At 40.0% G+C, this 15158-nt stretch overlaps 4 protein-coding genes and 1 pseudogene across 4 annotated transcripts; 4 read left to right on the top strand and 1 right to left on the bottom strand.

The window, feature by feature from the left end:
* Positions 1-145: 145 nt before the first annotated feature.
* On the top strand, positions 146-2886 carry LOC104802345. Its single transcript, XM_010525895.1, has 6 exons — positions 146-536; positions 1536-1718; positions 1852-1968; positions 2090-2239; positions 2330-2388; positions 2552-2886. Exons 1-6 carry the CDS (start codon positions 309-311, stop codon positions 2685-2687), a joined length of 873 nt encoding a protein of 290 aa, XP_010524197.1. The 5' UTR covers positions 146-308; the 3' UTR covers positions 2688-2886.
* A 498-nt stretch (positions 2887-3384) lies between these two features.
* LOC104802342 (probable thiol methyltransferase 2) lies at positions 3385-6050 on the top strand. Its single transcript, XM_010525893.2, has 8 exons — positions 3385-3590; positions 4518-4648; positions 4848-4934; positions 5025-5125; positions 5208-5307; positions 5408-5454; positions 5578-5656; positions 5750-6050. Exons 1-8 carry the CDS (start codon positions 3491-3493, stop codon positions 5789-5791), a joined length of 687 nt encoding a protein of 228 aa, XP_010524195.1. The 5' UTR covers positions 3385-3490; the 3' UTR covers positions 5792-6050.
* Positions 6051-6970: 920 nt separating this feature from the next.
* LOC104802341 (NADP-dependent alkenal double bond reductase P1) lies at positions 6971-9147 on the top strand. The gene is made up of 5 exons (XM_010525892.1): positions 6971-7344; positions 7762-7942; positions 8099-8265; positions 8366-8448; positions 8599-9147. Exons 1-5 carry the CDS (start codon positions 7075-7077, stop codon positions 8975-8977), a joined length of 1080 nt encoding a protein of 359 aa, XP_010524194.1. The 5' UTR covers positions 6971-7074; the 3' UTR covers positions 8978-9147.
* A 505-nt stretch (positions 9148-9652) lies between these two features.
* LOC104802339 lies at positions 9653-12710 on the top strand (annotated as a pseudogene).
* A 270-nt stretch (positions 12711-12980) lies between these two features.
* LOC104802340 (UDP-glycosyltransferase 74F2-like) lies at positions 12981-14539 on the bottom strand. The gene is made up of 2 exons (XM_010525891.1): positions 13885-14539; positions 12981-13813 (listed from the first exon to the last, which is right to left on the bottom strand). The coding sequence occupies exons 1-2, from the start codon at positions 14509-14511 to the stop codon at positions 13094-13096; spliced, it is 1347 nt and encodes a 448-aa protein (XP_010524193.1). The 5' UTR covers positions 14512-14539; the 3' UTR covers positions 12981-13093.
* Positions 14540-15158: the final 619 nt, after the last annotated feature.

Genomic DNA, 15158 nt, shown 5'->3' with positions numbered 1-15158 from the left:
GCTTCTTATTTGTAAAGTGAGAGTATGTATCCCTTTTTCCGGTTCTATGAAAGAATATTCTCAAAAGTGGAAAATAATTTTTTTTTTATAATTAAAAATGCGAAATTTCAATCGATTTTCCTTTTTGTTGGGATTCCCACATGTACATGTACTGTTAGCGATCTGGTGGTGGCCTCCCTCTTCGCTTTCTCTGTGTTATCTCCTTCCTCCCGACGGTAAAAAACGGCTCAAAGCTCCGAGGAATCTGATCGGTAATCTGTAACATCGGATTCGCACAGAGATAGATTGGGAAACAGAGAAAGTGGGAAATGAGTTCGGCTCTTCCTCTGAGTCATTTGTTGCCTCTCTCCACTTCCCTCCGTTCTCTTCCTCCAGATTCGTATTCTCCTTCGTCCCTTAGATCGACGAACCCTAATTTCTGCCGCCGTCGCTCCGCTTCTTCTTCTTCCTCTTCCTCTTCCTCCTCCTCCTCCCAATCTCATTCTCATGCCGAGCCTTTCCCAGGACGGCGACGATCCTCTCCCTCCGTTCCCATGGTAATTCTCGATTCCTCTCTTATTCTGGGTTTTGTTGGTCATGCTTACCCGTTGTAACCATTGGTTCGGAACGGTTAGCTTTGCGGCTGTGGTAGAGGTACTCAGTTGGGTTGGGTTTGAACCATTGGTGTTTTGTCTCTTGAAGATTGTATTGTCCACATCTGTGTTTCTAAAATTGTTTTAAACATCATTCTAATTCAGATTCGGCTTTTCCCATCCCAATTCGGTTCTTGAAACACTCTGGTATTGCTTCCATATGTATACACACCAGTTCGGGTTTAACTGTAGTTCCATTGCCTCCCAAATTTCTGGCCATTGCTCACTGATTCATGGATTACATTCTCAATGCAATATCTTAGTTAAAGAGTTCAGAGCTTGGGAAAACTTCGACGATCCTTCTCGAGAGCGTGTGCGTAGTGTCTTTTGATGAATAGATGTTTAAAAGGTGTTACATTTACAAAGCCCTTGTCTTTGTAATTCACATTTTGTCTAGATCAAGATTTTGACGTAGGAGTAAGTTTTTGAATTTGGATATACGAATTTAGGACTTCCATAGATAAGTAATATGTGTTTCACATCTGGTTTCCTTGTTCTTCTCGGTCACCCCAACGTATATGAAAGTAGGCAGTCTTCTGTTTTCGAGACTATGAATTCACTTAATGCGGGTTCTTGGTAATGGTAACTTCTAGGTACATACATGTTAAATTCTGTTCCAGTGTTTGTGGCTCTGGAATATGTCCTAATAGGTTATCTTATACATTTCTCCAAGATATTCCATATCTCATAATGGGTTCTGATGTTTAGAATATTGTCGGTTGACATGAATTTGCTTGAGTTTTTTTGGTCAAATTGGTAGAAATAAAATCTTGGGCTTGCATTTCGCTCTGCTTCTGATGGACCAGCATTGAATGTGAGCTTGTGCTTATCTTTCCTGCAGTTGGTTTTCACTAATGATTTACTCCCAGGGACTCTGTTTTTATGTTGCTGGTATATATATAGTGCTTTCCTGAACACATGAGAGATCAAGATGACTTGGAAAATTGGAGAAATATAGAATGTGTGCTTGAATCTGATGAAGGTACTGGGATCCGAATTCCGTCCCAGGCTCAGTCTCTCGTTGAAGGGTCTGGGTCAGTTGTGGTGTCGGAGGTAAAACCCATCCCTGACGTGGATTATATACAGGTACGATTGTTTTCTCTTGGCAATTCTCTAGTGCTCGTAGCTTTACCGGTAGAATTCATATTTCTTGTTCGCAGCATTTGCAAAACTAACGTTTTACACGTTTGTCGTAATCATATCATGTGTTTATTGGCAGGAGCTTTTGGCGATACAGCAACAAGGGCCTAGATCAATTGGCTTCTTTGGAACAAGGAATATGGGTTTCATGCACCAAGAGCTGATCGAGATTCTGAGCTATGCCATGGTTATAACAGTAAGGCATTCGAACTTCATCCTGCATAATCCTATATAGTGCTTTCCAGACACGGGTTTGCCCCATCTGTTTTTCTGTGGTTTCTTAAAATATATATGTGCGGTGATTTGTTGTCTGGCAGAAAAATCATATATATACATCAGGTGCATCTGGGACCAATGCGGCTGTTATCAGAGGTGCGTTGAGGGCAGAGAAACCAGAGCTTCTTACCGTCATCTTGCCCCAAAGTTTGGAAAAACAACCTCCTGAGAGCCAGGAATTGTTGGCCAAAGTAAGATGCCGGTTTTAACACCATGTTGCTCTCTATGCATCCGTCTGTTCAAAATCACAACCCATTCGTTTTTTTTTTGGGTCCCTCCAGGTGAAAAACGTGATAGAGAAACCTCACAACGATCATTTGCCATTGATAGAAGCCAGCAGGTCCGCGACTGCTCTTCTGATATTCCTTCTCATGTGCCATTTTTGGTTTCTATTTCGATAAGCCACCATGGATTTACATCATCATTGATTCATCCCTATCATCAACCCTTTTGAGCCAAGATCAGAACCAGAAGAGTGATATCTCCATTGTTTTCTGCTGCAGGCTATGCAACATGGACATCATATCTCAAGTGCAACAAGTCATCTGCTTCGCCTTCCACGACAGCAAACTGCTCATGGAGACATGCCAAGAAGCCAAAAACCTCCGCAAGATTGTCACGCTCTTCTACTTGGATTGATCCTTCCTCCCTCATGTTTGTTTTGTTCCTCAATTTGGGGAAAAAAAGATATCATTCCATTGTAAATTTTTACACAGACCTATTCTTCTTGGGTCCTTCTAAATTTTTGGTTTACATTCAACATTGTAATAAGAACGTCTTTAGATTATTTTTGTAAGACCAAACTTGGTCAAAGGTTTATGTCTGCGTTTACATTGTATGACTTTGAAAATTCAGGCTGACCAATTTGGGGTAGGTGGAAGACCAAAAGAATCCAAATAAAACTTAATCTTATTCTAATTTAATTTAGGGGAAATTCTATTAAAAAAAAAAGTGCCTCGATTAGTAAAATTTTGCCATATGTATACCCCAATTTTCAATCTAACTAATTAATATTTCGAATTGTAGATTGTAAATTGGGTATAGACATCGTAAATTTTTACCAATTGAGGTATTTTTACGGAACTTTCTTTTAATTTAATAATATATTTTTCAAATTTTAGAAAAAAAACTGAAAATATCTAAATAGAAAGTATTTTACAAAAAATATATTTTTATTATGGTTTTTTTTTTTGCATTTTTAGGTCTAAATTTTTGTCAACTCACTAAATTTGACCGAGTCCTAGTGGTTACCTCCACGTGGCGTTTAAAAATTCTTTGGATTTAGTGGGAAATATAATACACAACAAATGTGAAGTGTATATATATAGGTCTGGTTGCAGAACCCATGAACCGAACCGATAGCCGTCGATCATTCGCTCCGCCGCAGCTCCGCCGTAGAACAGCTAACCTCAAAATCCGTCGTCGTTCTCTCTGGTGGATCCATGGAAAATTCCGTTAGAGCTCCGGAATCCGACGGCTCCGGCCTGAAACTGCCCCATCAAAAGATCAACTTGGTCCGAGAGTTTCTGAAGGAAGGCCCTGGTAACGTCTCAAACCCTAATGTTTGTCTGATTTGTTGTTTTCGACGCTCTCGAGTTATTAACAGATCCGTCCCAAACATTTTCAGGGTGGGTCTGTACAAGAAAAAAATTATTTATTTTAATTTTAAATTTTAATTATAATTTTAAAAAATTAAACATATTTTTTTATAAATATTATTAAAATATTAAATATTAATAACAAAAATTGTGATAATAATAATATCATTAGAAATAATAAATAATCATATATATAATATATGATTAAAGATGTAAAAAACTATGTTTTAAATATTTATCATTTTTTAAAATAAATATTTAAAATAAATAATATGATATTAAAAAAATAATTTTTAAATAATTAGACTTAAAAGATCAATGTTATTCTATAATAATATAGATTTTATTTTAGATTTATAAAAAATTATAATTATATATTATATTAATTAATAAATTTAATGATATAAATATAAAAAAAATTATGAATTTAATATATGGTGATTATCTATAATTCAAAATATTTATTAATTGATTATTATACAAATGATCAATGTTAAAAAAATGGTCTTAATTTTATATTAAATATTATAAATTTATAAACAAAAATTATTTTTTAAAAATAGGTATCCACCTCATTTGAAAAAGTGTTCAAATTTTTTTAAGTGAATTAAACAAAACTTAAAAAAATTGCTATTTTAATTTTTTATAGTAAATATTACTTGTAAATTATAAATATAATAATTTTAAAAAAAATGTAGGCCCCACCCAAGTTGTGGGGTGGTATGCAAATGCTCCACTTGTACTGTTCTAAGACGGGAAAAGGATGAAGTGAAGATCGTGATTTTGCTCATCTCCTCGTGATCGGGAAATTTTTGATGTAAACGCATTTGCATAACCAGGATTTATTAGTGTGTGTATGGATCGTTGTTAGGTGGGTGGGAGAAGACTTGGGAGGCGGGAATTACTCCATGGGACTTGGGAGAAGCTACACCCATTGTTGTTCATCTTTCTGAGACAGGTTCATTGCCTAAGGGGAGGGCCTTGGTTCCTGGCTGTGGCACTGTAAGTCTCTCTATAATCCTCTCCTCGACCTTCTCGTGCTTGCTTAGATATGTCACTACTTGAGGAACTGAAGGTTGGGAATTTGATTGGAGTTTGGTCTAGGGTTTGATGTTCTTCGACTTCGAGTAACCCATGTAGAAATCTGAATGGCAATAGATTTGGTGTTAAAGTTAGTCAAAATAAAGCATGGTTCTTGCAGGGTTATGATGTGGTGGCAATGGCATGCCCTGAGCGCCATGTTGTAGGGTTAGATCTATCAAAAACATCCGTGGAGAGATCGGAAAAGGTGAGGATATTGTCTGATCTGTGATCATGCGACTTTATATCTTCGTTTTACTGTCAGTTTTTATAACACATTGTTTAATCTCAATGCCAGATATTTTCCACACTGCCTAATTCAAAGTATTTCTCCTTCGTGGCCGAAGACTTCTTCACTTGGCAGCCGCCTGAACAATTTGATCTCGTTTTCGATTACACGTATGTTTCCTCTATATGTATTTCGTGGTTAATATAAAGCATTACTCTACCTGATAAAACTGTATTCTGGCAATTCTCGCAGTTTTTTGACCGCCTTTCCTCCGGACATGAGACAATCATGGGGAAAGCGAGTGGCAGAACTTCTGAAACCCGGGGGAGAGCTTATAACGCTGATGTTCCCTGTAAGCATCATAACATCTCTCATTTTGCTTCCATCAAAATGCTTCGAATCTTTTAGCCCTCTGTTTCTCATATCTATGAAATCTGAATATGAAATTGCAGTTAGATGATCGTGAAGGAGGACCTCCTTACAGCATATCTGTGTCCGAGTAAATCAATCTCTCTTACTTTTGCCCTTTCCCAACATGTTCCTGGTCCTTTCTCATCCGAATCACAGTCACAAAGGAATCCTATTTTTGACACATTTTCACTCTGTAACCTCTTATGTTCAGCTACAAGGAGATTCTGATCCCTCTAGGGTTCGAGGTTGTCTCCATTGAGGATAACGAACTCGCTGAAGGACCACGCAAGGTGAGCCATCAAATACGAAATCTCGGTTTCTCTCGTTACGACGAAAACATTTGGATGGTGGGAAAATAAGTTGGGTCTGGTATATGATTTCAGGGAATGGAGAAGCTGGGAAGATGGAAGAAGTCATCCGTGTAGCCTCTTATACACCTTGTGAAATGTGTTCATGAACCATCACAGACCTTTATACTATCATATCAATAAAAGGAGGCACATCATACAGCAAGGAGCCTTTTAATGCAGCTATCTTCATGTAATCGAGCTACCTAGTTTTGCCAATAAATGTTTTTTTTTTATATGTTGGAAGAGTTTAATGTAAAGACAAAGACGTGCTTGTGAAACCCAAAAAAGGAAGGAAAAAAAATGTTACGTGAGTTCCGGCTCAATGGGCCTTCAATGTGTGGGAACTTCAGGCCCAATGGGCCTTGAGACTGGCCTTGCATTTTGTGTGTGCAGCTAGGGGTGTAAAATGGGTTGGCCCGGCCCGTTCCGATCCAGAAAAATTTTAGTTCAATCCAACCCAATCCATTTTTTAGCGAACCAAAAATAAATCAGCCCAACCTATATCGTTTTAGCTCGTGAGCCAAACGACCCGACCCGCGAATCAAATATATAATTTTTAAAAATAAAATTTTAATATTAAAAAATATTTAAAACTAATTTTATATTTAAAAAATATTTAAAATATTTAAAATATAATAAAATAAATCATTTTTAAAGAAAAATAAACTAAATATGTAATAAAAAATATAATTTGTATATAAAAATATTTTAAAATATATAAAAATATTATAATTTTCTAAAAAAAATTGGTTCTGTGAGCCAGTCCGACTCACGAGCTCACCCGCCACAAACCTGACTCATGACGGGCTGGCTCGTTTGGCCCATTTTTTTTTGCTCAAAATATTTGAGTCTAACTCAAAAAAAATATGGATTGGTTTACGAATCCGCTCGTTTTACAGCCCTATGTGCAGCATAAAGAGCACTTTTGCATGTTGATCTGCCGAATTAATATGATGACATTTATTTGTGTATATATATATATATACATTCAATGAAATGAAGATAGATCATTACAGTATTTTGAAATTAATAGTTTTTTTCTTATCATTTTTTGATATTACTAGTTTAGGAAAACTTATCAGTAAATTGTTTTTTTTTTTCGGCGACAATATATTATTATTGTTTTGTTAATATATTATTATTGTAATAAATAAAAAATTAAAATTGAAAACAATCGGATCATATATTCCTGACCACAAAGAGAGTCACGCACGCTGATTGCAACTGATAGCTCTCATCCGCACGTAACCAACCACCGATATGGCAATGTTTTCCATTCCTTCTCATGACTCTTCTTATCCATCTCCACGTAGAAGAAGAAGAAGGGGAAGAGCTTCTCTGGTGCAGAGATTCCGTCGATGGCGGCGTCAACCGGTTGTGGGGACGGCGGAGGCGGGGCGACGGTGGTCAATAACAAGCAGATGATACTCAGGGACTACGCCACCGGTTTCGTCGCCGAGTCCGACCTCTCCGTCACCACCGCCGCGGTGGAGCTCAGTGTTCCGGCCGGATCTACGGCGGTGCTCGTGAAGAATCTCTACTTGTCTTGCGATCCGTACATGGGCATTCGCATGAGGAAACCTAGTCCCTCGAGTTTAGCGCTAATTGGAGCTTTCACCCCGGGCAAGGTAAAATTGAACAATGTATAAGTACGCATTGTTTCTCTGGTTTTGGAGAAATTTTGTCTCTGTTTTGGGAACTTTTTTCAATTTGTTGTTGTTCATGATTATCCCGCCATTTCTCAAGTACCCAGAAACGGAAAAGTTTCTGCTTTGAATTGAAATTTCCCCGGATTTGAACAATAAGTTCTTAATTTTGTATTCAGAGGTAACACTCGATGTCTTAGTGAATCCAATATTCAAAGATTTTATGGATAATCCTGTGGTGTCATCTGAATTCTCGTCGATGTTTAGTTCACTAAACCCATATTTCCTTCAAGTTTGTGCTGCAAAACTCCATAAAGAAGTTCTTGAGAGATTGAACATGACCCCAACCTTGTGATGGCATTCTTTTCCTATTAACTTGTTGTTGTGTTTTATGCAAAGCCTATCGATGGGCATGGAGTATCAAAAGTAATAGATTCAGGGAGCCCGAGTTTCAAAAGGGGCGACTTAGTTTACTGTGTGGTTCCATGGGAGGAGTACAGTCTTATCAACCCAACAACTGGTCTTGCCTTAAAAATCGACCATACTGATATTCCCTTATCCTACTACACCGGGATTCTTGGTAAGCATAAGGCTTTCTTTCTTTACAATCATATAATTCGCCGGTGAACTTGTTATTCTGAAAAAAATGCAACTTTGATCGAAAAGGAGGCTGGCTAGTTATATATGCAATGGCTCATACTGATATTATATGTTGTGCTTGTCATCTCTCTAACAGGTATGCCGGGTCTCACTGCCTACATCGGGTTCTACGAAATCTGTTCTCCTAAGAAAGGAGAATATGTGTTTATATCGGCAGCATCTGGTGCAGTTGGTCAGCTTGTGGGTCAGTTTGCTAAGATGATGGGCTGTTACGTCGTAGGAAGTGCTGGAAGTAAAGAAAAGGTCGGTTCAGCTTCTCTTTATCGGATCATGTATCTCCATTGCAATCCCATTCATGAGAGTGAACTTACCTTTTTTCACTCGGCTTTTTTGGTTTTATAAGGTCGATCTCCTGAAGAACAGATTTGGGTTTGATGACGCGTTTAACTACAAGGAAGAGCCTGATCTTGATGCTGCCTTAAAGAGGTCAGTAAACAATGCTTGTAACAACTGTTAAGACTTACCAACCAAGTGACTCCCCTAATGTAGATTTTGATTTTGTCGACCATAGAGTCAGCGTTTATGAACACTGCAGAATCTTGATCCTGAATTTCTGATATATAATAATGTTTCCAGGTGTTTCCCTGAAGGCATAGACATATACTTTGAGAACGTGGGAGGCAAAATACTGGACGCAGTGCTTCTAAGCATGAGAATCCATGGCCGCATTGCTGTATGCGGAAACATCTCTCAGTACCATCTCGAAGAATGGGAAGGCGTTCGCAACCTGACCACTGTCATTTACAAGAGAATCCGAATGGAAGGATTCGCCACCTCAGATTTCATGTGCAGATTCTCCGAGTTTGTAGAGTTCATGCTTCCGCTCATAAGAGAAGGAAAGGTAACCTATGTGGAGGACATAGTTGAAGGACTCGAGAATGGCCCCGCTGCTCTGGTAGGACTCTTCCATGGAAGAAACCTTGGGAAGCAAGTTCTCATGGTCGCGTGTGAGTGACGTCACTTATCGTTTGTGTTTCTTCCTCGACAGGTAATTGGATCTTCATCTTTTCAAGCTCTGTTCTCCCTCTGTCCTGTTTTCTTGGACTGTAATTGACTAAATATGCCTTTGGAAGTTATTCTGTATGTCTTATTTCCAAACTATGGGGTTTTAAACTCATTTCTTCGTGTGTTTGTGTACATACATACATATATATATATATGTGTGTGTGTGTGTGTGTGTGGGCTGAAATTAGAGCTTAAATATTTTTGTGGGAGAAAATGATGGATTGAGAAAATAAAAATAAAGGGAAATGAAAAATGACATTGGATTGGAATTTGGAAGGCATAAATGAGTGGTGGGTGGGGCATCACAAATATGAATGGGTGATTGATACTAGACAACGACCCAATCAATCAGCATCTCCTTTAGTTGTCCTTCCATTATATAAAAAAATGTTAAAAATTTTCTTGCATATTTGTATCCCATTTTTTTTTCCAAATTAAAAAAAAAAATCTGACAAACTTTTAAAAATGTTTTGGTGTAGAAATGAATAAATAGAATGAGAATTATAAGGTAAACCCTTGTTTTTTTTGGTCAATTTTCAATTGGATAATTGAATGCCAAATTTGAGATTCTTTTTCTTATAACAGAAAAAAAAAACCATTACAAAACATTAAATAACAAACAAAGCGGAAAATAACGGATCCTCATCGTTCCCTCCTTCCTTCCTTCATTCTTCGTCTTCTTCCTCTTCCTCTTCCCCTTCGTACCCGTTGACTACGTCTCCATGATGCAATGTGGGTTTGATCCTCGGATTCATCGATTCTGGTCCTGAAAATTACTGGGTTTTGATAGAGCGATAGAGAGTTACGGTCGATCATGGAGAACATCGCGGCGCAGCTGAAGCGCGGGATCTCGCGGCAGTTCTCGACGGGATCGCTGCGTCGGACGCTGAGTCGTCAGTTCACGCGTCAGTCGTCGCTCGATCCTCGCCGGAACAACATGCGATTCAGCTTCGGCCGGCAGTCGTCGCTCGATCCGATCCGCCGGAGCCCCGAATCCAACGGTGAGCCATTGGCGGTTCCGGAGAACCTCGATTCCACGATGCAGCTCCTTTTCATGGCGAGCAAGGGCGATTTCAGAGGCGTCGATGAGCTTCTCGACGACGGCATCGATGTTAATAGCATCGACCTCGACGGCCGTACGGCGCTCCACATTGCCGCTGGTAAGAACATCTTCTCCTCCATTCTTCAGATTCAGCTAGAAAGCTTAGAGCTTTTTATGCCAATTGTATCATCTGAAATAGCAGGAAGGCCAACATCGATGCTCGCGATCGATGGGGAAGCACGGTCTGTTTTTGGATTTCCCGATTCACCCTCGTTTCTGTTGTCAAATTCTATTGGATTGATGTTTGGAATGTGAACAATGGGCAGCTCTGTCTCCTTGATTTCAAGTTTTCTAGATCAAATCATTTGTGTTTCCACTTTCAAAGTCGATTGCTTTGGATAAAGAACAATGCAGCGATCTCTTTCTGTTAGACTATGAACTTTTATGGATGATCGTGTAGGCTGCTGCTGATGCAAAGTATTATGGGAATGTGGAAGTTTACAATATCTTGAAGGCCCGAGGAGCTAAAGTTCCGGTACGATGTTAACACTTTTTGATTTCTCAGTTTCTTGATGAGGATTGGTCTTAGCACCTGTTCTGCATTTGTTGGATTGAATGCTTCATTCTCACATGTTTGCTTAAATTTAGAAAACCAGGAAGACACCGATGACTGTGGCTAATCCACGAGAGGTTCCCGAGTACGAGCTTAACCCGTTAGAGCTTCAGGTCCGGAAGTCTGATGGCATCTCAAAGGCAAGTTCTTTGTCGATGTCTTTGCCTTTTGGTTAAAGACTGTATCCCATAAGGCATATGAATGACCAAATGGAGGATTGATCAAGTGACAATGTGAGAAGTTTGAAGAATCTGAACTTTCAAAGTAATGGTACTCCTTTGTAGGGAGTATATCAAGTGGGCAAATGGAATGGCACAAGGGTTTCGGTAAAAATACTCGACAAGGACAGCTACTCAGACCCGGAGCGCATGTATGCATCCTTCTTGTTCCTTCTGATGTATATTTGAATGATCTTAGAGTATGTTGTCTAAGCAATGCCCCGTTCTATCTTCCCAATTCCCCCATTAAAGCTAATACAAACGTTCTCATCTGCTTTTTCGACTTGAGCAGAAACGCTTTCAAACATGAATTGACATTGCTAGAAAAGGTCCGTCATCCAAATATCATCCAGTTTGTTGGAGCCGTCACTCAGAATATCCCCATGATGATTATAGTGGAGTATAACCCCAAAGTAAGATTTCCTCTTCTCTATTCAATCAATGGAATTCTTGGATAAAGTTTGAGCCTTGTTAAATGATAGCCTTCCCCTTTGTTCTCTTTTTCTCGGAAGTTAGTTGATATCCATGGAAAAAAGCTTTGAAGTTTTTCATTCGTTGATCATCTTGATTCTCTTCTGTGTGTGTCCTATATTCTTTCTGATACTTTTGGCATCCCTGACTAAGTCGAAAAATACCGCCTTTGAATTCTGATAATTCTGATACTGCAGTAATGGTGAATTTTCAGGGGGATCTAGGTTTATATCTCCAAAAGAAAGGACGCGTCTCCCCATCCAAGGCCCTAAGATTTGCTCTTGATATTGCCAGGCATGTTAAATTTCCTTGTGATTGCTTCTAAGGTTCCACATTTTAACCAAATGAGTACCGCCGTGCCCATCTTACAATATCCCATCCAATATTTTCTTTTGGTTTTCCGGTATCAGGGGCATGAATTACCTCCACGAATGTAAACCAGACCCAATCATCCATTGCGATTTAAAGCCAAAGTAAGACAGCCGAAAGCAAAAGTTAGATCAGACATGCCGAAGCAGTTGAACTTGGATTTTGAGATTCTCAGTTTATTAATATTTGAAATTTTTCGTAAGGTGCCAGAAATATTTTGCTGGATAGGGGAGGCCAGATGAAGATTTCCGGATTTGGTCTGATAAGGCTATCTAAAATTTCCCCAGACAAAGCTCAAGTACTTAACCACGAGGCGCGTATAGATCTCTCGAGTAAGTAGTGTTCATATGATGGAACTTCCTATCACTTTTTTTTCCACAAAGGGTGTGACCATTGAATTGATTCCTAAAAAATTGCAGATTATTACGTAGCGCCTGAGATCTACAGGGATGAAGTATTCGATAGAAAGGTCGATGTGCATTCATTTGGCATCATTTTGTACGAGGTAGACATCCTATCTTGATTTCACTACTTAAACCAAAACCACGGATAAGAAGATGAACCCTACATTGCAATGGTTTTGCATATGTTCAGATGACCGAGGGAGTGCAGCTGTTCCATCCAAAACCTCCGGATGAGGTAGCGAAAATTATGTGTTTAGAAGGAAAGAGACCGACCATCAGGACGAAAACGAGAAGTTATCCTCCAGATTTGAAAGAGTAAGCTAAAACCGGTTTCAAGATGCGCTTCTTAAAAATGATTCATAACACAGAAAATGCTCGAGCTTGAACCTAAACATCGCTTTTCTATTCCGTTGATACGAAAAATCTGAAGGTTGATTGAGGAGTGTTGGCACCCGGATGTCGTTGTCAGGCCGACATTCTCCGAGATTATCTTACGGCTCGAGAAAATAGTCTCAAGCTGCTCTAAACAGGGATGGTGGAAAGACACGTTCAAGCTTCCCTGGTAAGAACATCTTCTCCTCCATTCTTCAGATTCAGCTAGAAAGCTTAGAGCTTTTTATGCCAATTGTATCATCTGAAATATGAACAATTCAAGCTGTTTGCAGGAAATGAAGGGCGATTCCAAGATCAAATCTGAAACAACCCGAGAGAAAACATGATCGGAAGGATGATGGGCATCACTCTCTCGATCTGTACAGTTTGTCGCAAAAAAAAAAAAAAAAAAAAAAACACGAGCCGTTGTTTCTTTTCTTACGTTTCCGAGTATTTGTCAGCAAAAAAAAAAACATCTCATAAGATTGTGCTCAAATTTCAGTTTTTTCAAATGGAACAGAAGAAGATTCACATTATTCAAGAACACTTCATACTTAATAACTAGTTGTAACAGTTGTTACAGACATGCAGAAACCAATGTGTCGATGTTAACATCGGAAGTGCCTCCTTCTGCGAGAGCTTCCACAGCCAAATCTCTCCATTTCTTTGCATTCTCCTTCACACCTCTGCTCCTCTCTCCTTCCATTACTTCCTTTATACAGAACTCGATCTCTTCTCTCTTCACGATCCCGTTCTCCTCATCCGCCTTCACGCAAATCCCGACCTTCCAGACATCTTCTACGTACTTTGCATTCGTGGGTTGGTCCGTCCATTGGGGCATTGCCACCATTGGTACCCCTAAGCTTACGGCCTCCATTGTCGAGTTCCATCCACAGTGTGTCAGAAAACACCCTATTGCTCTGTTTGACAACACTTCGAGCTGGGGACTCCACTTCACGACCAGAGCCTTGTCTTTGACCAGTGATTCTGCGAAACCGGACGGTAGTTTTGTCTCTTCGGAATCTCTGACAACCCAAATGAAACTGAATTTGCTTAACGCCCAAGCAAGCTCCTCCATCTGCGCGTTGCAGAGCTCGGCCAGGCTTCCAAAGGCCACGTAAACCACGGACCCTTTCGGCCTCTCGTTCAGCCAGTCTTTGCAGGATTCCACGCCTTTAGGATCGAATAGCATCAGATCGTAGTTTTCATCTGTTTTTATTCGTTTGTCTAAGTACAACGACGGCAAGGTCGGGCCTACAGTCAAGAGTGGACAGACTCTGGACAGCAACTCCGTCTCCTGTCGGCGAATCAGAGGACGAGATCAGAGTTAGGACATGATGCATAAACAGTAAAGAACAAAAGACGTACCTTAACTTCCAGCTTCTCGAAGACGTTAACGAGAACGAAATTGGCTTTTCCTAAGTTCGAGAACTGATTCAGAACCATCTCGTGGTACGCAGGGTAAGACCCAGGGACGGAGAGAAAAGAAGGCAAATCTTGGGGCTCAAGAAAGGTCAACCCATCAATGGGGAGCTCGAGTTTTTCCTGGTAAGCGAGATAGTAAATGTAATTAACGGCACAGGTTTGGGTGAAGAAAGGAGCGGCGACGAGACCGAAGTCCTTGGCCACATCAAGACACCACGGCAGGAAAGCGTCGTAGACGACACAGGTGATGGGGTGGTCGGAACTCTGGTGCTGTCTGATGACTTGGGCCAAGGTCTGGGAGCCGACGGTCTGGAAACGGCGGAGATAGTGGTGGATGCTTTCGGCGGCGGAGATGCCGCCATGGTCGAAGCCGTCGGAGAAGGTGGCTAAGGAGACAGAGCCGTGTGGTGGGTTAGGGCTGATGGAGGTGTGGGCGAAGGTGGTGAGGGTGAGTGTGGTTTTGATGCCTTTGGAAAGGAGTCTTTTGCAGAGTTGGTGGATTGGAGATATGTGCCCTTGCGTTGGATATGCCACTCCCAATATGTGCCCTCTCTCCTCCTCCTTCTCCATCTCTCTCTCTCAAATGATAGAATTTTGCTGAATCTGCTTTGTTATAAACATACCCAATAAAATCAAAACTCATTTTCCGATGTGGGACAATGTTATTGATGGATGTGGGACACGTGAAGGATATTTCACTTACAAAGATTAAAGACTCAACTGTCTCCACATGTTTTCTCGAGCGTCAAACACAAATCTCATTACGGCTTCTATGGATAAATGCCCACCGCAACTTTCTATGTCATTTTCTCCATCAACGGTGGAGTTGCAGGTGTTACTTGGTGGGTAAGAATTATACACACAGTAAACGGCACAACACTGTCCAAAAAAAAAAAACAGAGCAGATTTTAGAGCCGAATTCTCTGGCAACATCAAAGATCCGCACCACATGAAAGTGTCGTCAGTAGACAATACAAGTGATTGGGTTGTCGGAACACTGGTGGTTGTTTCTGTCTGTAAATTTATGTTCCAGCTACCAAAGTCCAATCACTAAATGACTAAGACCACACTCTTAATGCATCATATCGAGATCATCTAGATAGAGAAATGAATGAAAGAAAAAAAACCCAAGTCGCATAGTATTTGGAGGATTGTTTAGGAGAGGAGGATGAAATCAGATTCCTTACGGCTTCTGCTGTTTCAGAAGTCGTCGACAG

This window comes from Tarenaya hassleriana, unplaced genomic scaffold (assembly GCF_000463585.1).
Source record: "Tarenaya hassleriana unplaced genomic scaffold, ASM46358v1 Cleome8, whole genome shotgun sequence".
In the NCBI taxonomy this organism is placed as follows: Eukaryota; Viridiplantae; Streptophyta; class Magnoliopsida; order Brassicales; family Cleomaceae; genus Tarenaya; species Tarenaya hassleriana.
Note: the sequence above shows the minus strand (reverse complement) of the source record. Positions and strands in the feature narration are given on the sequence as shown.

Bases quoted from the DNA above. Each gene is read 5' to 3' on its own strand.
- LOC104802345 (XM_010525895.1), top strand. From the start codon at position 309: ATGAGTTCGGCTCTTCCTCTGAGTCATTTGTTGCCTCTCTCCACTTCC. The intron at 1,969-2,089 runs GTAAGGCATTCG...GTTGTCTGGCAG, and splicing joins GCTATGCCATGGTTATAACA to AAAAATCATATATATACATC. The intron at 2,240-2,329 runs GTAAGATGCCGG...GGGTCCCTCCAG, and splicing joins GCCAGGAATTGTTGGCCAAA to GTGAAAAACGTGATAGAGAA.
- LOC104802342 (XM_010525893.2), top strand. From the start codon at position 3,491: ATGGAAAATTCCGTTAGAGCTCCGGAATCCGACGGCTCCGGCCTGAAA. The intron at 4,649-4,847 runs GTAAGTCTCTCT...TGGTTCTTGCAG, and splicing joins TGGTTCCTGGCTGTGGCACT to GGTTATGATGTGGTGGCAAT. The intron at 5,126-5,207 runs GTATGTTTCCTC...CAATTCTCGCAG, and splicing joins GATCTCGTTTTCGATTACAC to TTTTTTGACCGCCTTTCCTC.
- LOC104802341 (XM_010525892.1), top strand. From the start codon at position 7,075: ATGGCGGCGTCAACCGGTTGTGGGGACGGCGGAGGCGGGGCGACGGTG. The intron at 7,345-7,761 runs GTAAAATTGAAC...TTTTATGCAAAG, and splicing joins GAGCTTTCACCCCGGGCAAG to CCTATCGATGGGCATGGAGT. The intron at 8,449-8,598 runs GTCAGTAAACAA...TAATGTTTCCAG, and splicing joins CTTGATGCTGCCTTAAAGAG to GTGTTTCCCTGAAGGCATAG.
- LOC104802340 (XM_010525891.1), bottom strand. From the start codon at position 14,511: ATGGAGAAGGAGGAGGAGAGAGGGCACATATTGGGAGTGGCATATCCA. The intron at 13,814-13,884 runs GTACGTCTTTTG...ATTCGCCGACAG, and splicing joins TCGAGAAGCTGGAAGTTAAG to GAGACGGAGTTGCTGTCCAG.